At 41.5% G+C, this 25738-nt stretch overlaps 1 protein-coding gene across 2 annotated transcripts; it reads left to right on the top strand.

The window, feature by feature from the left end:
* Positions 1 to 1471: 1471 nt before the first annotated feature.
* On the top strand, positions 1472 to 22815 carry POGLUT1 (protein O-glucosyltransferase 1). 2 transcript variants are annotated; one of them, XR_009047755.1, is made up of 12 exons: positions 1511 to 1629; positions 2324 to 2414; positions 3526 to 3669; positions 8439 to 8574; positions 10784 to 10905; positions 14901 to 14960; positions 16396 to 16495; positions 18012 to 18070; positions 19122 to 19289; positions 20019 to 20075; positions 20520 to 20907; positions 22465 to 22815. XR_009047755.1 is itself a non-coding variant. In XM_057697270.1 (11 exons), exons 1-11 carry the CDS (start codon positions 1545 to 1547, stop codon positions 20674 to 20676), a joined length of 1179 nt encoding a protein of 392 aa, XP_057553253.1. In that variant the 5' UTR covers positions 1472 to 1544; the 3' UTR covers positions 20677 to 22815. The 2 variants fall into 2 exon arrangements, 1 of the variants encoding a protein (XP_057553253.1); XM_057697270.1 differs by having other exon boundaries at positions 1472 to 1629; positions 20520 to 22815.
* Positions 22816 to 25738: the final 2923 nt, after the last annotated feature.

Raw genomic sequence — 25738 nt, 5'->3', positions numbered from 1 at the left:
ACTGCAAAGATAAATATTGTGAAGTTGCAGAAAATACTGATTTGTTTTCATTTCAAAGACATTATAACATGAGATGATTTCCATTTTCTTCTGATCACAGAAAACTGTAATTATGGAAAATAAACTCTTTTATTAGAGTTTTTGTAATTGTTCTCTATCTTCATTTTAAACCAACTTTGAAAGTGAAGGTTATTATGTTCATCTATGTAGTACACTAGCTTATGTGCCTTTGATGAACTGTTCATTTTGAAGTAGTATTGCCCAAGACCTTCCTGGCAGTTGAAGAAACTGACTCAAGTTTTCATTTGGATTCCTGAAGAAGCCTCGTAAGATACACTGTTATGGATTCATTTTCTCCTATTGCCTACTTACCGAAAATGAGTTACATAGCCCATTCCTAACTAATCAACATTATTTTATCTTCCACCATTCCTCAGCATTGCATCCTAAATCTTCCACTACCATATGCCTAGGTTCTGCTCCCACCTACAAATTATGGCTTCCCCCGTTTTCAGCATCTCCAGCACAATATTCCTTAACTGCAACATCTCCTTTTCTTCAGCCTGGAATACACCCTTTCTGCCCCTTTCTCCAGATTTCCAGTTCCTATTGATCTTTCCTTCTACTGAGACCAGTAGCATTTAGGTATTGCCTTAAGTTGTAAATTATCTCTGCAGAAGCATATATTTCTTCCCACTACTTATGAACTCCTCCAGGGCACAGGTCTCATCTTGAATTTCCACAGAGCCTAGGGTGTCACTATGCACATTTAACACAATGGATACATACTTGTAGTTGTACAATCAATGTATATACGTACACTTTATGTACCATATATAGCTATATACCTATACTGTACAGTATAATGTTGCCCACTGTGTTTTCTCTCCTGTCTGAGTCACCCCAACTGTTATAAATTGCTGTTACAAAGAGATGTGTGCTATATACTGTTTGCAACCCTTTGGGGTCTAACCGTACTGTACACATTCAGGTGCTCAACAAATCTATGCTATTTAGTAAGAAGCAGTTTGAGGTTGTGGAAGGAACTAACCTAGGCTGTGCCACTAACTGAATCTGTGGGCGAAAAATGTATCCTCTCTGGCCTTCAGTTTTCTGACTGCAGAGAATAAGATGCTCTCCAGGTGTTATAGACTATAAGGAACAAATATTAGACACATTTTTCCCTGGGGATGCCATTTATTCATTCCCTCTTGGGATCCGAGTTTATCTGAGTGCGTGCGCGAGACCGAGGGAGGGAGATGCATATATATGCGTGTGTGTGTGTGTGTGTATATGAGTGTGTGTATGTGCGTGTGAGTGTGTATGTGTATGAGTATGTGAGTGTGTGTATGAGTGTGTGTGTGTGTATGAGTGTGTGAGTGTGTGTATGAGTGTGTGTGTGTGTGTGTGTGTGTGTGCGCGCGCGCGCCCTGCGGCTGGCGGGGCTCGGGACCACGTGGTGCGGCTGCGCCGCCATCTTTGTGCGGGGCTGCGCTTCCGCCCGCCCGCGCCGCAGCGGGGACGCGGCAGCGGGGCGGCTGGCAATGGACCGGCAGGCGCGCTCCCAGCTTCGACTGTGGCTGCTGTTGCTACTCCTGCCCCCGGTACCGGGCCGCCAGAAGGAGTCAGGTGCGCTCCGGACGGGGCCCAGCCCGCCGCTGGGGCTCGGGGTCTGGCCCGGTCCGGAGGCTCTGGCCAGCGCCCCGCTCGTGTGTTGGCCGCGGCGGCGCAGAGCTGGGCAGGGGCACGGGGACGCCTCGGAGTGGGGAGAGGGTGCGCTCAGGTGTCTGGCGCTGCTTCTCCTGCTCGGGGCCCTGGGGAGTAACCCCTCCTCCGGAATTCAGAGTGATCGTGGGGAGGGGAGGGCGTGCCCATGTTTGGCCACCCTGCACCTCCCTGACACACACTGGAGGATAATTCGTGGGTGTGCGTGTGGGTGTGTGGTGTTCTCAGTCCGTTGCCAGAAGAGATGAAGGGCGGGTTAATGCCTGTGGCTTTTAACCGATCCTCTTTATGGGGCTCAGTTTGAGTAGTAAAAGTTGAGTGTCGGTGTCACCAGTTTATCCATAACCTTCTGAGTGCCAGGCATTAAGCTTGGAAATTTTCCCATTTCTTGGATACCTGGCAGCCCGAGTAGAGGAGCAGACTTGACCTGAGCGGGGAGAGCTGTAGAATGAATCCTTCCTCGCGGTGCATTTCCACCAGTGGGATGAAAAGGGGGTGTTTAAAAGTTCTGGCCTTCTTTGGGTCTGCCTGCCTGCTGCTAGTGAATAAGAGTATTTTGGGGTATTTTGTTAACCTTCATTTACTTCACTTTTTGAAGGTTCAAAATGGCAAGTATTTATTGACAAAATTAATGGGGCTTTGGAGACTTATGAGCCATGTTCAAGTCAAAACTGCAGCTGCTACCATGGGTGAGTTCTTTTCTTTGACGTGTCTTTGAGAATTTAGATCTTGTCAGAAGGAAATTCCCTAAGATCCCCAAGAGACCTTAGTTGCAGTGGTCAGAGAGCCAAGCATGTTTTGAGAGCAGACAGGGGCCCTGAGGTGGTTTTCTTATTTCTAGGGAATAAAAATACCCTGGGATAGGAGAGGCCCGGGTGCCTGTTAACTCCCTGTAGGAATTGGTACACGTACTTGTCTGCTTTCCCCACTGGACTGAAAGCTTCTTGAGGTCAAGGCCTGTGTCTTACATGCACTGTTGTATTCCTGGTGCTGGCTCTCAGTAAGTACTCAATAAATACTATTGACGGAATGAACATATATTTAAATGAATTGAATCATGTTTCCTGTTGATTATTTCAATGTATGCAAATTAGGTCTGGAGTGTGTTATGATAGAAAGATTGCTTTGAAATCAGCCATGGGTTCTAGTCCCAGATCCAAGTCCCAGATCCAAACCATTTCACTTCTCTAGGTGTCAGATTCCTCATCAGCTAAATAATAGGACCCTTTAACTCCTCATTATGTTATTGTATGATTCCTCAAAAAAATTCACCTGATGTGTGTGATACTTACTGAAAACTTGCTATGTACTGAACTTTAAAAAGGATACAAAATAGTGTAGTTTCTGGTCACTTCTGTCAGTCATACATACTGCTTAGAGTATGTGGGATGCTACGGGCCAAACAGACTAGAACATGGGACTCAGTGTCAGGCTGTAAGGTATAAACCGTACTTTCTGTGGGATTCAGGGAAGGGGAGGTCAGTGGGACTGCAGTGACTGGGAGGACATGGATGTGGCATGAGTAGTGAAGGAGGAATATGCATCAGTCCAGGGAGGGGCAATCCAGATGGAGGGTGGAAGAAGAGATATTGACTTGCTTTTTCCTCTTTGTAGCTTTGTTGTTGATATTTTAGATCACCGATGGTGCTTCCGGGAAAGAGATTGCTCATTCCTGCCCTCTATTCTTCCCCTTAGCTTGCTGTGTTCTTTCATACTGAGCCTAGACACACAGATAGGAAGTAGGTGGAATGGTATCGCTCTCTTGGCCTGCTTTCCTTGATGATTCCCATTCTTTCCCAGTGTCATAGAAGAGGATCTGACTCCTTTCCGAGGAGGTATTTCCAGGAAGATGATGGCGGAGGTAGTCAGACGGAAGCTAGGGACCCACTATCAGATCATTAAGAACAGATTATACCGAGAAAGTGACTGCATGTTCCCCTCAAGGTAAGAGCTGTAAGGTGCATATACCTTCTGACCTTATTCCACAAGGGCTTACTTGAAGGGACTTACAGGTAAACCCGTCCTCACATTTCAGAAAGACTACAAAATAGTGACAAACTCTTCTCCTTGCCAGGGAGTTTTTCTTACCAACCTCTCTTCTCGTTTCTCCTATATCAAAGCCTGTCTCCTCTCTCTTCGTAAGGCTGGGGCACATCACTGGTTGCACTGGCTGTGGCTCTGCCCCTTCGCCTTCTGCAGATAGAGTAGCTGCAGGACACGGGCTGATGAGAGCTAGCATGAGTGAGCTGGACTGAAGGAGGAGGAGAAGCGTTGACTGACTGTCTGTCAGGGGCCAACTATTTTTCTAGATACCAGCTATTCAAAGGAGCGTGGCAGAAAGGCAGGAGAAATAACTAGGGCTGCAGATTACGCAGGCTACACTAGCTGGGACTTTAGCTGTGAGAGCTGAAGTTATAGATCAGTGGGCTAAGAGCTGGAGGGGGGCAGGGAGGGTCACAGACTGGGCCTGGAAATTGGCCTTAGGCAGCATTATGTACAACAAATGATAAACCTTCGTCTTAGGAGTCTTTTGTTTTTCTTTTTGGCCACACCATGTGGCTTGTGGGATCTTAGTTCCCCGACCAGGGATCAAACCCGGGCCCTCGGCAGTAACAGCACAGAGTCCTAACCCCTGGACCGCGAGGGAATTCCCAGGAATCTTTAAAAAAAAAAAACAACAACTCAAATCTTTGTAAAATTAAAAAGTACAAAACCCAGAAAGAAGAGTATTCCCTTACTAAGGTCTTTTTTCTAAATGATGTTATGTCATTACAGGTAAAATAAATGAGCCAGTATTGTAAAAAAATGTGCATCCATTTGGTCATAAGGATTTATATTATTTGTTTGTAATAACAATTTTATTACAGATTAGTATGTTTTCACTGTCAAAAATATGTAAAAACAACAACAAAAAATAAAGATCATTTAATATCCCACACTTTGAGATAATCACAATTTTGGTTATCAAGTGTCAGGGGAAAATAAAGTGGTAGTGGGGAAAATTATTGAGGTATTTGAAACAGACATTTGTTTCATTACTTGGAACAATAATAGAGACTTTAACTACAAATTACAAGCATAGAGGAATTTGTAATTTCTACAAACGAGAAAGAAAATATGAACATAGACACTGTTGAACTTTGAAAGCTTTTCCAATGTTTAATAGTTAGCTGAAAAATCTCCAGATCAAATTAAATAGTACTCTCAAAGTTTCTGAAAGCACATAGCTCATATTCCAGACCCCAGAGCATTTTGGTCAGAATCATGAGCTGTTAGAAATATTCTGAAGAGAGCACAGGACCTTTCATTGACAATAGAATAGTCTATAGGTTCTAATGCATTGAAAGTTCCCTACTCCAAATATTAATACATACACAGGTAAGGAAGATACAGTTAAACAGAAGAGAAATAAAATGAAATATTCAGAACCAGTGTTCTGAATGAAATTGACACAGTTGCATAGTATCTCAGACTCTTGTCTGGCCAAAAGTTGTATCTTTCTAGGTCTAGATACTTTTAATTCACCCAGTTTGACAAATATCTCTGACATTTAAAGTATTCAGTTCTGAACAAAAGAAAACGTAAATTCAGCATTTCAAGGATGAGCTGAGAGGTTTTGCTGAGGAACTGGAGCACCATCTAATTAACACTAGAGGGGGTTCCCGGGTGGCCTAGGATTCTAGGCTTCACTGCTCAGGCCTGGGTTTAATCCCTGGTCAGGGAACTGAGATCCTATAAGCTGTGTGACATGGCAAAAAAACCCTCCAAAAAACCAGAAACAAACAAAAAAACACTGGAGACACATCATTTCAAAGATAGAGAATAATGGTATTTAAATAATAGCTTTATTGAAGTATGGTTGACATAAACTGCACATATTTAAAGTGTACAATTTGTTAAGTATATATATAAAAAACCAAAATAGTGACCATGTCTGTCACTACCAAAAGTTACCTTGTGCCTCTTTGCAATCACTCTCTCCCCCTTTCCCTGTCATGCCTTCATCCTACCCCCCATCCTCAGGCATCCACTAATCTGCTTTCTCTCATTATAGATTATTTCCTAAAGTTTTATATAAATAGAATCATACAGTATGAGAGAGTGCTATTTTTAAAGCCAAATGTGAAAGAAAATAAATGTTTTACCTGTTACATGTAAAAGTACTGCAATAATACATTTTTTTAAACTTTTAAACTAATAATTTTTAGTATCAAAGGAGTGTTACATGGATAAACAACAAGGTCCTACGGGATAGCGCAGGAAACTGTATTCAATATCCTGTGATAAACCGTAATGGAAGAGAATATAAAAAAAGAATGTATATGTGTGTATAACTGAGTCACTTTGCTGTACAGCAGAGATTGGCACAACATTGTAAATCAACTAGACTTCGATAAAAAAAATAATATTGGGTCTTTGGAAATATGAATAGGGTGTATCTTTTCATTTACTTAAGTCTTTAATTTCTCTCTCCAACGTTTCATAGTTTTTAGTATGTAGGTCCTGAATGTCTCTTGTCAAAATAATCACAGGGTATTACATATTGTTGATATTATTGTAAATAGTACTTTATTAATTTCATTTTCTATGTGGCCATTGTTAGTATATAAAATATGCTACATTTCTAAATTCATTTACTAGTTGTAGTAGGTTTTGGCTAGAGTACTTAAAATATTCTACATAGATGATCATGGATCTACAAATAAAAGTCAGTTTAAAATTTTTTCTTTCTATTATTTATGTCTTTAATATTTTTCTTGCTTTATTGCACTTGCTTGTATTTCCAGTAAAGTGTTCAAAAGAAAAAAAAGGAGTGTTACATGCACCTGGTAAAATATTTGGATAACTCAAAAGTATGTACAATGAAAAGGAAGTTTCTCTACCACCTTAGACCTTCCCCCCTCACCACACCACTAGTCCCTGAGTCCTCCTCTTAAGAGACAACTACAATTACAAGTTTCTTGTATATCCTGCCAGAAATAATCTCTGCATATACAGTTATCTAGATTCATCAACAAACTAAAACATGCTATATCTTCTGTTCTGCGACTTACTTTTCCTTTCCATGTAACAGTACATTTTGAAATTGTTCCATAGGAGTACATAGAGAACTCTTTCATAGCTGCATAAAAACCCTTTGTATGGATTTCTTTATTCAGTCCTCTATCAGTGGGCCTTTACATTGTTCCTACCACTCCCCTTTAATTTTTGACTAATGTAAACAATGCTACAGTGAACATCCTTGAACTTAGACCTTCGAACACTCATGTAAATATATCTGCAGGCTAAACTCCTAGAAGTAAAATTAACTGGCCAATTAATGTGTTTTTAAAATCTTGATACATAGAAGCAAATTGTCCTCCAAAGAGGTTGTGCCTATGTACACTTTCACCACCCCTGTCTCTCATGCTCAGAATAGACCCCACACTCTGTGTATTTGTTATCAGACTCTTTGATCTTTGACAATCTGATTGGTAAAAACTGGCATCTGGCTTCACTAGATTTTTTCTTTTGTTGTGGTGATACTTTATTTTTTTAATGAAATAAATTTGACATATAACGTGTAAATTTAAGATGTAGAGCATGTTAATCTGATACATTTATTTTAATATGATTGCTGTTGTAGTGATAATTAGCACCTCTATCACGTTACATAATTCTTCTCTTTTTCAGTAGTGGGAATGATTAAGTTCTAGTCTCTTAGCAAGTTTGATAATTATTATACCATTTTGTTGTCTATACTCACTACACTGTACATTAGATCTCTAGGGCTTATTTACTGCTCTTTATAAGTTTGTGCTCTTAAACAACATCTGTCCTGTCCCCCCATTCCTCAGCCTGTGGTAAGCACCATTTTATTCTCTATTTTTGTAAGTTTGGTTTTGGGGGCATTTGTTTATTAGTAGTACAGTTGACCATCTTTTCTTATGTTTATGAACCATCGATATTTTTTGTAGCTATCACTCTATATATAAATCAATATTTTAAATCAGTCATTTTCATGCTGCCAGAAAATTTTGATCAGGCCTTGGAATGTTGCCCCCAGTATAGTACTGGTCAGGACCTCAAAGGATGGGGCAGAAAAGTTAGCTGTATACTCTCTTTCCAGAAATCCTTTCCCAGGAAGTCTATTCTGAAAGCTATATTAGAATCTTTGTGATTATATACATGGCACTCTTTCTGGCTTGTAAAACTGATTTTGATAGTGTTCTGTATTCAGGTTGAAGGTAATGAAAGGTTTCCTAACCCTTTCTCATAAACTATGAGACTTAGTTATGGTAGAAAGGAAACAATGTCTTTGTGAAACCCAAAGCTCAACGGACACAGTTAGAAAATCAGCTTTTCCAGTTCCTATCAAAATTTGTATCTTGCTTACTAATTAAACTGTTCCATGTAGGAGAAATAAAGAAATGCTGGGAATGAAAAGAGGAGAGGAAGTGGTAGGAGTAGCAATAACACTTCCTTCAAACTTATGGTGATAGAGTTGGAAAATTTTAGTAAGTATTGTAAGCTGGAGCAGCTTAGCCAGAAAAGATAACTTGCACCATATGAAAGAACAGAGTAGTCCTTTCAAGAGCATTGCTCTCAGGAGACTTTGCAGGAGGCTGATGATCTGAACACTGGCTTGTCTTACTTTGAAAGTGTCAGTGGGACCCTGCCTTGCCCAAGAGCAGGCACTGCTCTGGTGAAGTTGTGGTATTTCTGGTTGACAGGTGTAGTGGTGTTGAACACTTTATTTTGGAAGTTATTGGGCGCCTCCCTGACACGGAGATGGTGATCAATGTACGGGATTATCCTCAGGTTCCTAAATGGATGGAGCCTGCCATTCCAGTCTTCTCCTTCAGTAAGGTAAGTACAGGGAGAGCTGTATGAGGAGATGGAGGGTGGTCCTCTAGTGTATAAGTAGGAGATGACAGTCTATGGCAGAGTGTGATGGGTAATGGTGAGGATGAGGCCTGAGGTCCAAAAGTGGGTCTGTGTCCCTGTTAGCTTCACAGTCATTGAACGATAAGACTGAGGAGATGGGGTTGAAGATAAGTGATGTGAGTAAGATTGCTTACATCTATAGGGCTAAGGATGGGGGTTAGGGAATCAGAGAGGCCTGAGGAACCTCTAGGACATTGGAGATGGGGTTCAGAGATCCTACAGAGCATGGGAGAGAGTGGCCCAAGAAAGCTCATGGGCTTGGAGTTAAGGAACACCTGCATTCAAAAAAATATTTGTTGAGCTCCTACAATGTATGTACCAGCCATACTATTGGGTAACACCTGTCCGGCCACTGTATCCCAGGGTCCCAGCCTGGCCAACAGTGAGGCTGAAGGAGCTCGATAACTCCACACAGTTTGCATTCAAGCAGTGTATTGAGGGGATAGGCCTGACATACCCGATAGGGATATGTGAGGGGGTGATCTTTGGGTCTAGTTATGGAGAGAGAAGAGTACTAGGATACACTTGTGGGCTTGGAGAACTTGGGACAGTCGATATCTTAGCGCTCAGGTTCTTGCAAATGGTGTATTAGCAGGAATGGGCCTTCATTCCCTAGAGACTAATTATGAACGCCTTTGAGGGCAGGGATGAGGGAGGCTGGAAGAGCGTGGGTGGAATATTCTATAGGAGAAGAGTGGGTTTAGGAAAACCCTTTGGACTTTGAGAAAAGGAACTCTGTTTCTGATTTGTTATCTCCAAAGCAGAGGGACTTTTTATCCCCACTTTTTCTTTATCACAGTTTACTTTCTCTCTAGACTTGTTTATTTCCTGTGTTGCAAGTGGGCTGAGGCCACATTTGTGTTGCATTTCCCATGGTTTAGCCTCATTTCTCAAAAGTGCTTGGTCCCGTTATTTGTCATGAAGCCCTCTCAGAAGAACAGATAGAGGCTCCCATGTAAGTCAGTAAGGACTTTGTGTTTATTATTTATCTGTTTTTTCTGTGGATAATAAATGACCGTCAGTATACTAACTTTCCTTTCATCTTTAATTCCCTCTTTTTTTTTTTAAACCAGTGACTCCTAGTTTGCAAGGGAGGGATTTTAGTCTGTCAGCTTTGTGATAAGTGTGCAGTTTCTTTTGAGCAGCTGTTAAGCCTCAGGTGCTTGATGAATCACATACCACTCTTTAAATATTTGAGAGAAGGCAAACAGCATATTGCATATTAAGTCCAGTGGAAGAAACCATAGAATTAGAGGTTTATTAGTGGCCAGAATTTTAACAGCAATAACCACATAAAGGGTACAAGTCATTTCAAGCTTTTTTCAGAAGATGTGGGATAATACCCCTCCCCCCATTCTGCCCATCACTACTTTTGACCCTGATCGAAAAAGAAAGATAACCAAAAAATAACTCAGAATTTATTGACCAACCAATGTGAGCTCGGCAGTGCCACATTATTAGGTAATACTAACACTTATTGAGTATTTACTATGTGTCAGACACTGTTTTAAGTTTTTTACATGTACTAACTCATTTAATATTCAAAACAAGCCTATTAGATAGATAATATTATTGATATTACTACAATTTCTCCAGTTATAAAGATAAAGAAACTGAAGCATAGAAAGGAAGTAACTTGCCTAGAGTTGGAAAAAGGTGGAGTCAGATGATCTTTCTCAAGAGCCCACACTCTTAACCATTGCACTGTATTTCCTAATTCTTGCTCCTAAAAGACCTGTCTAGGAAATAACTAAGAGCTGGTAAGACAGTATACACTCCAAGTGTGATGTCAGTTAAAAGATTCAGATGTGATCATTCTGAATTGGGTGTATTATTTCCTTAAACTAAAAACTCTAATAGTGTATGTCCTTTAGAAAGACAGAACATTTGGGAACTAGACAAGTTGACCTTTGGTGTGATTTCATATTCTGGGATTCAGTGAACCCATGATTTTAACCCATGGTCATTTTTGCCTTATTGAGTCTAGAGTCTAGACTTTGCAGACTAGGGAAAATATATCTTTGACAATATAACACTAGGGTGAGACCTTTTCCAGATCTGTGAATGCAGTTTGCTGCTTCTTCCTCTGCTTCGAGACTGATTTAGAATAACCTCTCTGTTTCTGTTGAAGACATCAGAGTACCATGATATCATGTATCCTGCTTGGACATTTTGGGAAGGAGGACCTGCTGTTTGGCCAATATATCCTACGGGTCTTGGACGGTGGGACCTCTTTAGAGAAGATCTGATAAGGTAGGTTCTTTAGGGAGGTTTTATTTGTCCCTCTTTGTGTGTCATCTTGAAATAAACAGTATAAACAATTATTTTCTTCAAAATGACTTTTAAGCTAAAGATGAAAAGCTTTATAGCATAAGCAATTTTGTATGTGTATAAAAATATTTACATATCCATAGAAAAAGAGCAAAAGAACCTACCCTAAAGTGTCAGCAATGCTTCTGTGGTAGGGATTATAGAACCCCCTTCTTTTCTTCTTTAAATTTTTCTATACTTTTAAGATTCTCTAAATAAGAATGAATTACTTTCATTAGTAGGGAAAAAATGAATGACCATACTGTGGAAAAGGATAGAAGATTATTTAGAGGGATGTCAGTGCACTTTATAATTAAGAGCTAAGTCCTTCAGGGAGGGATGGGGTGGGCATAAATGTCCCATAAGTATCTCAAGTACAGGCACGTTCCAGATCCTCTCGAATTCACGAATGAAACCTACCTTGGCCTGTTGACTACATCCTGCCATCGTTTCAGAATTTAGATTGTTCAGGTCATCAAGCTGTAGGTATTTCTTACCTAGCTACATTTTACAATAATGATTCAAACAACATTGGTACCTAATTAGCAAACTTCCAGAAACACAGTCTTTCTAGGTCTTCTCTCAGATGTAGGGAAAAGCAATAATTTAATTCAACTTTATTCTCACAAGTATCTCTCAGCTGTACTAAGTGTGGCTGGAAATTTAAATGAGATAAAGAGAATGTCCCTTCTCTGGAGAAGCATGTAGGGCCGCAGTCCTCAGTGGCAGCTAGAGCCACTAGATAAAGAAACAAGTCTAATATTCAGCAGGTATAATTGGGGAATCATTTTTTAAGATAACTTGGTCTCATACTTCATAGAACTGGAACTGGAAATTGTTCTTGTCCAACTCTTTATTTCAGGGATGAGGGAACACAGGCTCAGAGAGGTTAAGTGACTGGGTCAAGGAACCAATTTAGGCCTGAAGTCCAGGTTTCCAAGTGCACTGTCCTCTCCACTTGACTAGTTAACATTCCCTGTGTTCTCCAGACATCGAGACCATCATTTCTTATTTAGCACTTCATTTTGAACATAATTTTGAGAGAGGGAAAGATTAAAATGTCTGTAACATTTTTTTCTCCAAGTTATTCTTGGCTTTAGTTTTCTAATCCTTTTGTTGCTTTTTCAGGTTCTTGCGAATACCCTTTTCACACTGTCCCTTCTTTTTGTAGCTCTCTTCCCACCTGCTATAGCTTCCCCTCTTACTCTTCAGTTGAATCTATGCATGATGATAGAATAGCAATTTTATCTTTTAGACCCCTCCATTCAGCATCTCTAGCCCCATGGTTTCATTTCTTAACCATGAAACTTCAGTAATCTGTTTGCTTATCCACATTGATGACTGCCTGGAGTTTTTCTATTTTTATAATCTTTTGGGAGTTTATCCCCATTGACTTAATTCAGGGTCCCTGTGGATTTAAAGAATTCACTCTCCTGTCGGCGGAGGTGGTGGTGGGGTTATAAAAGAGGGCGAGGGCAGCACCAAGCTGTGGTGACCACTGTTAGTGCTTGCCAGGAGACAGAGGTCTTAACACTGGTCTTCTGAGGGGTGGGTAGGTGGGTAGGAAGAATGAAGGAGAGAGAAAACAGATGATACTTGATTCAAGTCTGTATATATTAAGTATAGCTTTCCCCGGGGACCAAGAAAATGTGTACTCAAAATTTCAGTATAAATTGATGCATTTTTTTTTGGTGAGTAGTTGGCAGTATATATCAAAATGTACAATGTGTATATCCTTTGACCCAGCCATTTTACTTCCGGAATCTATCCTAAGAAGATAATCAGATAAGTATGCAAAGATGTGTGTACAAGGATATTCACTTCAGTGTTGTTTCTTAGAGCAAAAAGTTTAAAACTGCCTGAAAGCCCGCCAATAAGAAATGAAGTGAATAATGGCATGGCTATAAAATGGAATACTGTGCATGAATGGAAAATAAAGGTAACATAAGGCTTAAAAACAGGGACTCTGGATTCAAACCTTAGCTGTTATTAGCTGTGTGATGCTGGACAAATTGCTTCACCTCTCAAGGGCCTCAACTGTAAAGTAGGGATGATAAAACCCACTTTGTAAGGTCGTTAGAATGAGTTAATACATATATTATATATATTACATATATATATGTATATAGCACTTAGAACATTGCCTGGAACGTAGTGCTATATAGGTGTTGGCTCTTATTATTATCTATAATATGTCCTAATAAGAATGTTACCTAGCAGCATGCATGGTATGATCTCTGTTATATAGAGCAAGATTTTTCAGTCTTGGTACTATTGACATTTGGGGCTAGATCATGCTTTGTTGTAGGGTGCTGTCCTGTGCATTGTAGGTGGTTTAGCACTATCCCTGGTCCTTACTCACTAATGGCCACTAGCAGTCTCCCAGTAGTGACAATTAAAAATGTCTTTATACATGGCCAGATATCCTCTGGGGGAGAGGGGCACAGTCACCCCCAATTAAGAACCAGTGATATGGGCTTCCTAGGTGGCGCAGGAGAATCCGCCTGCCAATGCAGGGGACACGATTCGATCCCTGCTCTAGGAAGATCCCACATGCCACAGAGCAGCTAAGCCCATGTGCCACAGCTATTGAGCCTGCGCTTTAGAGCCTGTGAGCCACAACTATTGAGCCCATGTGCTGCAACTACTGAAGCCCACGCGCCTAGAGCCCATGCTCCGCAACAAGAGAAGCCACAGCAATGAGGAGCCCGCACACCACAATGAAGAGTAGCCCCCACTCACTGCAACTAAAGAAAGCCTGCGCACAGCAAAAAAAAAAAGACCCAACACGGCCAATAAAATAAATAAATAAATTTATAAAATTAAAAATAAAAAACCACTGATTTGGAGAGGTGATGGAAGAAAATTCTTCACTGAAACATTAAGTTGTTAAAAGTAGTTATCTGTGGGTGGGGGGATTCCAGATGATCTTTTTACTATTAGAATTTTATATAGTGAGCATATATCATTTTTTTCATTAAAAATAAAACAAACCAAAAAATCATAAAACAAAAAACCCCAGTGCTATATATAGTATTTATATTTTGGTGGGACGGAGTGTGGGACAGAGTGAGAAACAGTTGGACTAGAGAATCAAGTAAAGATGAGCCAGCAAGAAAGGACTAGGAGATGAGCCAGGAAAAGATGACGCAGGATCTCACCGGAGAGAAAATGGGTTATGGGACACGATTTGTGTCTGAAAAGTATCTCTACCTGAAAAGTTTATGTCCCAAGTCTCTCCATTACAGCAAATAGCTCACCAACCCCTCATTAACTCCAGTTCAGTCCAGCCCCCTCCTCTCTCAGAGGACGATGCTGCACAAGCGTCTGTGAAAAGTTCCTACGAAGTAAGTTAAGAACAGTGCATCTATGGGCCAGCGGTCTCAGTAGGGAGGGCTGGCTGTGGTGATGGGTGCTGAGACCTGAGTTTCAGGGGCTCTGTCTTTAGAAGCACTCAGTGCAGTTTTGAGAATACCAGGGTACTTTGCGAAATCAAACTAAATCAGATGATACCTCCTATGCATCTAACACATGAAGTTAGGAAGTGATTTATTTCCTTGCCCTTGATTCAATTTCTAATATTTTCTGCAGTTGTCTTTGCCTATTAATTTTATCAATACTCTACTTAACGTGGGGAGGAAATCCACATTGTACTGAATTAAATAGCCTTAAACATGTCATTTAGTTTTGGGAGCTTTTCTTTCAATGTTGTTAACTTATTGACCAAACAGTACACTTGCAGATATTGCTAGCTCGCATCTCCAGAGGAACGAAGTAACAACAGGAGGGAACATAATGTTATTTAGAGCTTTTTCTTTTGAGCAGCCTGGATCAGACATTTAAAAATGTAAAGCTCTCAACTGATCTTCAGAAATGGTTCAAACACATCCTTATATAGTTAAGGAAGAAACATAGAAACTAATGAAATCTATTTTTAGGTCAGCAGCACAGTGGCCATGGAAAAAGAAAAATTCCACAGCATATTTCCGAGGATCAAGGTGATTATACTTTCTGACATTTTACAAAGATATTCTTCCAGCAAATGTGTAAAATATAAGTAATTTTGAGGGTGTGAAGAACTCTAGTTCAAAGATAAAGCTCACTAGGAAATAAACATAGAATCACAGAATTTTAGGCTAGAGAAGAACTCAGATTATTTGCCCAAATCATTCTTAGTTGAACTGAAATTCAAAGAAGTAAAGTTCATCTGTCCAGTCACTCAGTAGACATGTACAACGTGCCGCAGGTGCGATGGGCTTTGATTACGTAATGCTGAACAGAACCATGAGTCATCCTCTTGCCTGAGAGATTACAGTTTCCTGGGAGCAGCTTATGACGTGCCCACAGTCACTCTGCCAGTTAGCACGCAATAGGAACCGTCACCAGCTCTTCTGACTGCCTTTGTCAGCAGAGCATGTGGCTGCCGGATAGTGGTGGACGCGAAGACTGAAACTGGTAAAAATGGAGAGGGAAGCAGGGCAGGAAGAGAGGAAGAGGGAAAGAGAAAAGGTTGGGGAGGGACCCTGTCCACGTTGTTCAGCTCCACATCCCCAGTGCTAGGAACTGTACCCACCACGTAGATGCACAGTGAGTGTCTGTTGGACAGATGGATACAAGAGAGAACGTGAAGGGAGAGAGTTTTGCCGTTTTCTCAGGGCATCCTTGTCCGAGGTCACGCCCTCTCTTCACTTGGCAGTGGACTTCACAGTGCAGATGGGTCCAGCCGCTGCTGCTTACAGTTCCTTATCAACCTCTCTGATTCTCAGATCTTCAGGTCACGGATTCTTAATCTGGGACCCTGTGTGGACTTCAGGGGTTTTAGGAATTCCTTGAGGTTATATGGAGATATGTGCATTTTTTCTCGAGTGGGGGGGTCCACAGTTTTCATCAGATTCTCAGGGGGTCCATGACCCCTCACGTGTTAAGACCCTCTGCTACTAGGACCATAACTAGGACTTTTTCTGTATGCAGTTTTCAGATGTTTGATCCCTTCAGTTTTCTTTTTAATTTAAATATTAAACTGGATTTTACAGCATACAGCCAGCAAAGGTCATGTAGCTATTTTGGTGCATGGTGATTACCTAGACACAGCTGTGAGCACCAGTGAGTAGAGGTTACATGAACCTCCTAAAAGAGAAATAATTCCCTGGGATGTGGCTGTAGTACCCAGAACAACATAATCCTAAAAACTAGATGCAAGCAAAGAGGGGCCAAATGCTCCCTTTCCCTGAAGGGGAAAGTGGTGCGCAGCTCAGGACCACCTCATTGCTGTAAGATCTAGTATCCCCCTGCTCTTCTATTAAAGTAACCACTGAGTTGTCCATCTGTGTGTACAGTCATTGCATTGGGTCCGATTGCTGCCTACCTTTCAGAGACTGGGAATGGTATTATGGTGTAGGACACACAATCATATGTCACGTGTTTCCTTTATAGGACAAGTCCAGAACGAGATCCTCTCATTCTTCTGTCTCGGAAAAATCCAAAACTTGTTGATGCAGAATACACCAAAAACCAGGCCTGGAAATCTATGAAAGTAATCACCCGTCATCTGACTAGAACTACAGCAGTGAACATTCTCACTCAAAGAACATTGCCACCTGGGCAGAATTTCAGATTAGGTTTCCTCTCAGTAGGGGGATGAATACAGAGAAAGTTCCGTGGACTAAAATTTGCATATATGTAAATTATTCTTGTGCAAACTCACATTGCTTTTCTGGCCCATATTATGACTCATATTTTACACAACTTTGAAGCTTTAAACCAGAGGTCACAAACTTTTTATGTAAAGGGCCAGGTGGTAAATATTTTAGCCTTTGCAGGTCTTACAGTCTGGGTTGCAGTTACTCAGCTCTGCCATTGCAGTGTGAAAGCAGCCGGAGACAATGTATAAACGATAATGGCAATATGAGCGTGGCTGTGTTCCAGTAAAACTTCATTTATGGAACTGAAATTTGAATTTCATGTAATTTTCCCATGTCATAAAATATTCTTTGGACTTTTTTCCAACCATTTGCAAGGTAAAAATGATCTTGGTTTATGGGTTGTGTACAAAGACAGGCAGCGGGCTGAAGCTGGCCTGTAGGCTGTAAGTTTGCCAACGCCTGGTTTAAACCACTGGTTCTGAACTCTGACTATTCAATCCAACCAGCGAGCTTAAAAATGAATAGAATGAATCAGAATCTCTGGAAATGGCTATAGGTATCTTCATTTGTTTAAAACTCCCCAAGGGACTGTCAGGTGAAACCAGCAATGACTGGCTTCTTTGGTTTGGAGTCCATCTCTATCCTCTTAACTCTGTCTTTCTTGCCTTATTCAAAGAACTTTAAGCCGTAAATGTCCTCTTCTGAAATTTCCATATATTATATGAGGATGATAGGAGAAAAATGTTAAAATTTCTTGTCAGAAAAACTAACAACTAAGAAATACTAAGTAAAGGTCCACGTATTTATTACATGACTGCTTAATTCAAACGAGCAAATGCAGTATAAGAAACTTAAAAAATAAAAATATGAAAAAAATGTATCCATGCAGCCCAACATCTACTGTGGGAGGCTGCAAAAGCAAACAAGACTTGTTCCCCTCATCAAGTTCACCATCTGCTAAGGTGGCTGGAATACGGACAGGGGTCTCAATCTCCAGTGCCCCCAGGGGCTGCAGTAGTGAGCAGAAGAGAGCGCTGAAGGTCCAGTCATTGCTGTAACCTGTGCAGTATGATGTACACAGAGTGAAACGTGCTGCAGGCCATGACCTCTGAGTTCAGAGGAGGATTCACATGGCCGCAGGGGAGCTTAACCTCTGAAATCAGACAGACCCAGGTTAAGACCCGAGCTCCTCTACTTGGGGCCATGTGACCCCGAGCAAGTCTCCCAACTTCTCAAAGCCTTGGCTGCTTCATCTGTGAATATGAAGTGGGAGAATCACACCTCCTGAGTCTGTTACTATGAGACAGATGAGGTCATGTTGATGAAATGTTTAGCGCTGCTTGCTGCACAGTAGTCTTCCATAAATGCTCCTACTCCTAGTACTAATCACTTCCTTTTCGCTGAAAGGATACCTTAGGAAAGCCAGCTGCGAAGGATGTCCATCTTGTGGATCACTGCAAATACAAGTAAGACTCCGGGACTCCTGACCCTCTGGTTTCCCTGTTGCTTTTGGAATGGCTTCACTTTGGGTGGGAACTTTATTACTAGGGCCCAGCTGCGGTTTGTGGAAGTCACATCAATTCATTTAGCCATTGTTTACTCAGAGCCTGCTAGGCTCAAGGCTCTGGACTAGGTCCTGTGGGAACTGCGGAGACAATGAAATATGGTCCCTGCTGCCAAAGAGCTTGTGTGCTTGTAATCAAAGGGATGGAACTCCCTCTCTCCACACCCACCCAGCCAAGAGCTGAAGTTAGATCAAGTATTTATTAGGTTAATGAAAACAGTTTAAGGTTCAGCATGAATAAAGCATATGTAACAAATATACTTAAATTCCAGGACTAAGAATTAGATGAACAGGTAAAACCAGGTCTGGAAGAGGGCAGTGAGGGGGAGTTCAGAGAAATGAATGCTGAATACGCTGCACAGTGGAACTACAGGGTAGAAGCAGCGCTGGTTGGAGACGGGTACATGCATGAGAAATGCTGAAAAGAAAATGTTCTAAGTTAGCTTTTTGCCAGCGGGCATTTCTTTTAAGATTGATTAGGTATGCCTAGTTGTCTTCCCCAGACAGCATAAGAGGAAATAGGGATCAGGGCATGCCTGTGTCCAGATAGGGTACCCTATGGGAAAAACAAGGTTTTGGGGGGGCCATGATGAGTTCAAGACTTTAGGCGTAGAAAAACGTGTAGCAAAGGGTGAGGTATTGTTGCCATCTGAGCCTTGTATCTGCTCTACCCAGCACCCAGCTGCTGGCCCTATCCATCTCTGTCTGGAGAAAGTATCCCTCTTTCCCCCCCTCATCCTGGTATTCCCAGGAGCAACCTCTAACCCCTGGAACAGCAAGGCGTTTATGGAAACTCCACAGGGACATGCTGATGTGTCCTTGAAGACTGAAATGGAAAGGGAGAAGAGACGGGGTAATAAAAGGAGAGAAGGGGAAGAGGGAATAAGAAAAAAAGGTCGTATTTGTGGCAGCAGGCATATAGTATCAAGTATATTTTGTGCTTTCTTTTCCAGGTATCTGTTTAACTTCCGGGGTGTAGCTGCAAGTTTCCGGTTCAAACACCTCTTTCTGTGTGGTTCACTTGTTTTCCATGTTGGAGATGAGTGGCTGGAATTCTTCTATCCACAACTGAAGCCGTGGGTTCACTATATCCCAGTCAAAACAGATCTCTCCAATGTCCAGTAAGCAGCTCTCCCCCAAGCAGAGTTTCTGATGACTCCTGCAATCTGCTTCTGAGTCCACAGCCATTTCAGACATTTACTCCTGATGTCTTTTTCCATTGAACGCTTTTTTTTTTTCTTTATTTGGTTCTCAGAAATAGTATTGCATTATTAACCAACTAGGCTGAGTGGGATTTAATTTTTAAAAGTGCTCTAATGCTGATTCAAAATGTAACATTCAGATAGTATGCAGTGGAAAAGCTCTCCTCTCTCAAAGACTAAAGATACAGGTACTCAATCATGTTATACTGTCAAAAGGACTTTCAGATAACAGCATAAGAATGGACCTCAGTGAAACTGAGGCAAACTTCCTCTTATGATGGGAGGAGCTAGGACGAGGGATGGAGAAGGACCAGAAATGCAACCCCAGTGCCCTCTTCTGGGGGCCAGAGCAAGAGACAGGAGGGAAATTTTTTTCTGTGCTATTGATTTTTGATGTGTATCATTGAACGTTTCTCTGTTTTCTCAAATATGTTCCAAAACTATAACAGATTGCCTTTAGCCTGTGTGTGAGGTATTTGTTGTTGTTATTTTGTTCCTGTGAGGACCCAATGTCTTTGCTTTAAAAAAGAAATAATCCACCATCCACATATCTAGAGATTAACTATAGACCTCAATCTATGGTCTCTCTGACTTAGTACTAACGAGCTTGGTCTGTATTTCAGAGCCTAATAATGCCTTCCATTTCAGGGAGCTGTTGCAGTTTGTAAAAGCAAATGATGATGTAGCTCAAGAAATTGCTGAAAGGTAAGTTCTGCTCATTTTTCTTTTTCCACTTTACTTTGTCATCCACATTTTGCCTGAGCTGAAGTCATAAGAATGTCATTACCTCGGTGATATCTGCATTTCAGCCTCATTATACAGAGATAATCAGAATCAAAGCTGTGTTGGGGGAAAACACCCATTCACGAATGTCCCAAGCCCATCCTTTGTAGAGTTAGGCTGCAATCTTCGAAGCAATTCAAGTTCTCTTTCTGAGGATTGGCTGTTTATGTATTTGTTTTTAAGAAAAAAAATTAATGTCTATTTCCAAATGTGTGTGTGTGGATATGATGGCTGTAGAGTTGGTCCTGAAGATCAAAGAGTTAATTTATGTAAAGTACTCTGAACAGTGCTTGGCTCCCTCAGGTGTAAGTTACTAGTATTATTAAATGCTATGCTTTAAATATTCTTGCAAATCTTTGTCTCTAGGGGAAACCAGTTTATTCTGAACCACTTGCAGATGGATGACATCACCTGTTACTGGGAGAACCTGTTGACTGAATACTCTAAATTCCTGTCCTATAATGTAACAAGAAGGAAAGGCTATGATCAGATTATTCCCAAAATTTTGAAAACTGAACTCTAGTAGTCATCACCGGGCCATAGTCCTCTCGATGGCAGCAGATCTCAGACATCCTGTGGTGAGAAGCTCACTGTGAGTGTGACACCTATACCTTGGATACTATTGCGAAGCCAGATACCTGGTTTTCCTTATCATGCTGCACCAAGCGCAACTTTCGAGAAAGATCCAAAATGTGTATAATACAGATATGAAGCAGCTCAACGCTTTGGCTGAATAAGGACCAGAAATCATGAGGTGGGGGTTTTGAACCCAATTCTGCCTTTCATTTCTTAGGACCAATCACAGCTTGTGCCTCAGATCATCCACATGTTATGTCCATTACTGTGACACTGACTGTGCCCATGGGATGATGCCTTGTGTCTCATTGTTTGGAGTAGAGGGTCACTCATTTGGAAGCACTACAACTCATCACTGCAGTTCTGCAGTTATTCTACGCTTGATTTCTGTCGCTGTATTTTAATGTAGAAAGCCCTTTAGGGTTTGTGAAAAATACTTGGGGATTATTTCCTGAAAGGTCTAAGGAAGCAGTAGTGTGCCATGCAGAGCTCTGTTCTGTAAAAGCCTAAACTCTTTGGTACTCAGGAGGTTTCTATAAAGCCACGTAGAAAGGGGCCAATTGCATGAGTAATTATTGCAGTTGGATTTCAAGTTCCCCTTTTGTGCCTTCGGACCCTTCTTTATGTTCTCTTTCAAAAAAACAAAAGATAAAAACCTCCTACTAAATTTAGAAAATAGTCCTTTCTTTTTAAAGGAATTGTGCATGAAACAGCACCTCTTCCCCAGTCTTCACACATCCTTAATATTTTTCCTCCTTGAGTTGGCAGCAGTCCACACTTGCAGGGATCTCAAGGAGTCTTCATGTGTAAAATGGTGTTAAGTTGGGAGTTTAGAACCTTGAACTTTAGCACTTACATATATAGGAGATGTTTGTTTTAGTGCAGATCCATGTTGGAGTGCTTCCTTTTCCCTTTTTGAAAACGACATTTGGATAGTAGTGTAATCTCTCAGGACGTGCTCCCTAGCATAGTCGAAAATGAAGAAAGAATTTGAGATTGAAACCCAGATAGTCTGATGACTCAGAACCGTCCTTGTCCCTTAGGCCCAAACTTTCCACAGAGAAATCAGTTCTTTTCCTTTGTCTCTTTAGAACTGTTTGGTATTAATTGGTTTCAAAATTAGTAAATGTGGGATTCAGTTATATATAATCAGGGACTTTATTCCATTTATGAAACATGTATTGGGCCTTTTAAACTCCCTTTAACAAAATTGTAAGCCTGTGGACTTTCTTAGAGAACCTTCTGGTAAGATCATTGCATGGAATAAGGCAGATATTTAAAGTTGGATTTTTTGGTTTTGAGTGTTAAAAACTCATGGGGACTGTGTCCATAGGTGATGTAAGCCTGGCAATAAGCAGTCTTGATTTCTGAATTGTACTGTGGTTTTGCCTTATCAATAGGAGACCATGGTAGATATTATCATTCCCTCTATTGTAATTTTCTTCTCACTAAACTGGAGCAAAATTTTCTGTTCTTTGGATTAGGAGCAGAAGCTTTATTTCCCTGGGAGTGTTTCCCACTTTGCTTCACGTTACAGCTCAAGCATCATCTTCTCTCTCAGAATCCTTGTTTCCATTGTTCTAGGCAGTTAGAGGCTATCATAATACTTTGCTCTTGCCTGTATTATATGACATCACATTGCGCTGTAGTTATTTGACTATTTCTCCTACTGTTCTGTGAGCTTCTTCATGGGTGGGAATCATGTTTTACTTACCCTGATTTCTCCATTATCCAGCACAGTGCCTCACACAGAAGGATGCACAGAATGTTGGATGGATGGATGGATGGATGGATGGATGGATGGATGGATGGATGGATGGATGGATGGATGGAGACAGTAGGCTTAACTAAATCCTAATTTATAGACTTCCCAGCCATTGGCTTCAAGGGGGACTGGACAAGACTGTAAGAATTGGATCAATGCAAATTCTCACCTGCCCTTTGAAGAATTAATAAGAACATTTTTGTATTTAAGTACAGCAAATGTTATTCAGATTTTATGCTTATTTGTTTACCTCAGGGTAGATGATATGAAGGTGGTGTGTAATGACATGTAAAATGTATGGTTTTGAAAATAATTTTTATCTCCGTAACTTTTGAAAGTTGTTGTTTGTTGTTAATACTAGCTGGGTCCCAAACTTACCCTTTCCTTTTCAGAGTGCCAAAAGCCACACTTTTCTTCAAGGAAAGAGAATAATTGAATTTGAGTGACGTGGGATACTTGGATAACACAAGTAATGATTTTCCTTTCTTTATTTGGGGAGTATCAGCTGTGTGTTGTCAGTGTGCCACCTGATTCTGCTGTTACATCAGGTTTTCCTAGTGGAAAAGAATAGAAACTACCTCCAGCTGGTTTAAGCAGAAGAATTTTTTAGAAGGATATGAGGGCATCTCGGAGTAGTTGGAAGGGTAGAAAGCAGAGCAGCTCCAGGAATCTCAACAAGAGTTTGGATAGTCTCTAGAGTACTACTGTGTGCAGTTCCAGAGACTGCCAGCTTCTGTCTCTCAGCCAAAAATTCCTAAGAGAAAACAATTTAATGGGCCCCTTTGGGTCAGTTCTGAAGAGGATAGTTCCCTACCCTTTACCCCTGCACTATGGACAAGAGCACACACAGATACGTAAAAACCCATCTTCTCGAGCATCTAAAGATGTCTTCACTTAACATAATCCTGCTGCATCCCGAGGTAATATGTTGTGGGTGAAGCAGAGGAGTACAGTTACAAATCACTCATTTAATATTTATTAGACACTTCTTGAGCATTTACTGTCCACAGTGGGAGATAAGAAAATGTTTACAACAGGCTCCCAAGAATGAAGGATCTCTCTAGTTGAGATGATAAAGTAAAAACAACAATATTGAGAGGCTTCATAGGCAAAAGGTGATTAAGGTGGTATGAGGCCTTAATCATAAGGCCAACTATTCATAGAGACGATGTGGATTTGAAGTTTAGAGGGAGAAGAAATTTCTATCTTGCGCAGATGGAAACTTCAAAGAGGTAAAAATTGAGTTACACTGAGGGATGGTTAAATGAAGTGGTCCTTGGAGTTCTCAAAATTCATTCTCTTTACCTGTGGTAACGGTTTATGTCATATATAATATAATATAATGTAATACATGTAGCAAGGGCAGTACATGGTGAACCTAGCAGGGAAAGGGAAACTTCTGACACCTGGGAGAAAATTCATGATTGGGGAAGAAGCTATTGGGTTCCATGAGTGGAACTCAGAAAAAGGTATGAGGGGAGAATGATGGTGGTTACAGGCACAGTGTGATGACTGCACTGAAAATTTTCCCTAATGCCTTTACTCAGGTGGCAACTGCACATCCTGGGGAGGCGCGAGCAGAATGTGAAACAGAGTGGTCCAAGCGAACAGCGTAACACCTTTTGGCTCAGTGTTGCTCTGAGACCCTTCAAAAAAGCAGAGCACAGAGGAGGGAGAGTATTTCCATAGTGGTAAAGGAAGGTAAGCCCCAGGGGCTTGGAGCAGCAGGAGAGTGCAAGGGTGACAGAGAAGTAGTCTGAGGAGCTGAGATGGAATAGCAGAAATGGTGTGAGGCAGGGCCTAGGGTCTGGGGACTTGAGTGACCAGATGGCAAAGGGAACCTTGCAAGTGAGGTTTAGTTACCCAAATAAGAAGGCAGCTATGGAGTTAGCAAAATTTGTCTGTTAACATAACTTCATTTTTATCCAAAGGAGTAGGGAGACATTTGACTTGTATATAAATGATTTCGGTAATACCTTCCCAACACTCCCACCCTCCAATGCAACGTTCGCCTCATCCCAGAATGATTCTGGGGTCATCTTAAACATTTAGATTTTCCACATGTAGACTAGACACATGGCACAGCCATTTTCTTGATCTTTCAGGGACTTTATCCTGGCGCCCATCTCCGCCTGTATGGGATAGGCAGCAGCCTGGAGCCAGAGCCAGTCAAGGGATCTGAATTCTTTATTGGACAACCTATGTGCCAGCCATGATACGTTCTCGAGATACAGAGATGAATATACATGGTTTCTGACCTCAAAGTTAGAGACACTGAGCAAACAGGAAAGACACTGAGACACACAGCAAATAGGAAATCGTGATGCAATGTAGTAAATGCTGTGATGGGAACTGAATCTAATCCTGCCGCCCACACACCAAAGAGATCCTCCTGGCGCAGGGAGAATCAGTCACTTCCTGGGTCTTATCTATAGGATTCCAGCGGTCAAATTCCAGAACTCTATGTACTATATCCTACTACACAGTGTAACGATTTTGAATTACACCTAGAAAGGAATAAAGGATGGGTAGAGATTGGCAGAACATGTGACTATGGTTGCTAGCAAAGATGACATGAAATTACACAAACCAGTTTGAGAATATTTTAAATGCGTGCGCTTTAATAAAAACTACTTTGAAGCATATGTTAGTGGAGGATGTACTGACGGGAAATTATTGCTGGGCTACCAAGCAAACACATGGTAGAAATTCCAGAAGTCGTCCTGCCTTTCGAGAAACAGTAGACATATGAACTAAGAGGAGTAAAACCCATCTTGTGAAGCCCAGAGCTGATTTCTTTAAAAAGTGTTCTGGAAATCTCGGGGTAACTGTCACCAAAACCCCTCTTCCATGCCTCGGTCCTTCCTGAAAACCAGGACGGACCCCGCCCAGCCCGGAAGTCTGTGACAGCGCAGGTTGGGCTTGTATTTGCGCAAACTGTCTTCCCCTTTCTGTACTCCACTCGCACTGAATACTGCACTCTCTTTCCATCTACATGGGATTTCTGCTGCTTTAAATACGCTAACCTACTGCAGCTTGCGACCACGCCTCGCCGCCCGCAAACAGCCCAACACCCCGTTTTCCGGCTGCAGAAGGACCGGGATAAGGCGGCGGAGGCGGGGCCAGACGACGCTAAGCCTGACTGCGCGCCGCCACCTCACTTCCGCTGGGCCGACCCGGCACCAGGGAAGTCCGTCCGGCCTCCAACCGGAAGTGTGTTCAGCTCCGGCTCCGCCCTTGACCC

This window comes from Hippopotamus amphibius, chromosome 10, assembly GCF_030028045.1.
Source record: "Hippopotamus amphibius kiboko isolate mHipAmp2 chromosome 10, mHipAmp2.hap2, whole genome shotgun sequence".
NCBI lineage: Eukaryota > Metazoa > Chordata > Mammalia > Artiodactyla > Hippopotamidae > Hippopotamus > Hippopotamus amphibius.
This window is presented reverse-complemented; position numbering and strand designations above follow the sequence as displayed.

Excerpts from the sequence above, each read along its gene's own strand:
- POGLUT1 (XM_057697270.1), top strand. The coding sequence starts at position 1,545 with ATGGACCGGCAGGCGCGCTCCCAGCTTCGACTGTGGCTGCTGTTGCTA. Across the intron at positions 2,415-3,525 it reads AACTGCAGCTGCTACCATGG|TGTCATAGAAGAGGATCTGA; the intron begins GTGAGTTCTTTT and ends ATTCTTTCCCAG. Across the intron at positions 18,071-19,121 it reads GTGGATCACTGCAAATACAA|GTATCTGTTTAACTTCCGGG; the intron begins GTAAGACTCCGG and ends TTTCTTTTCCAG.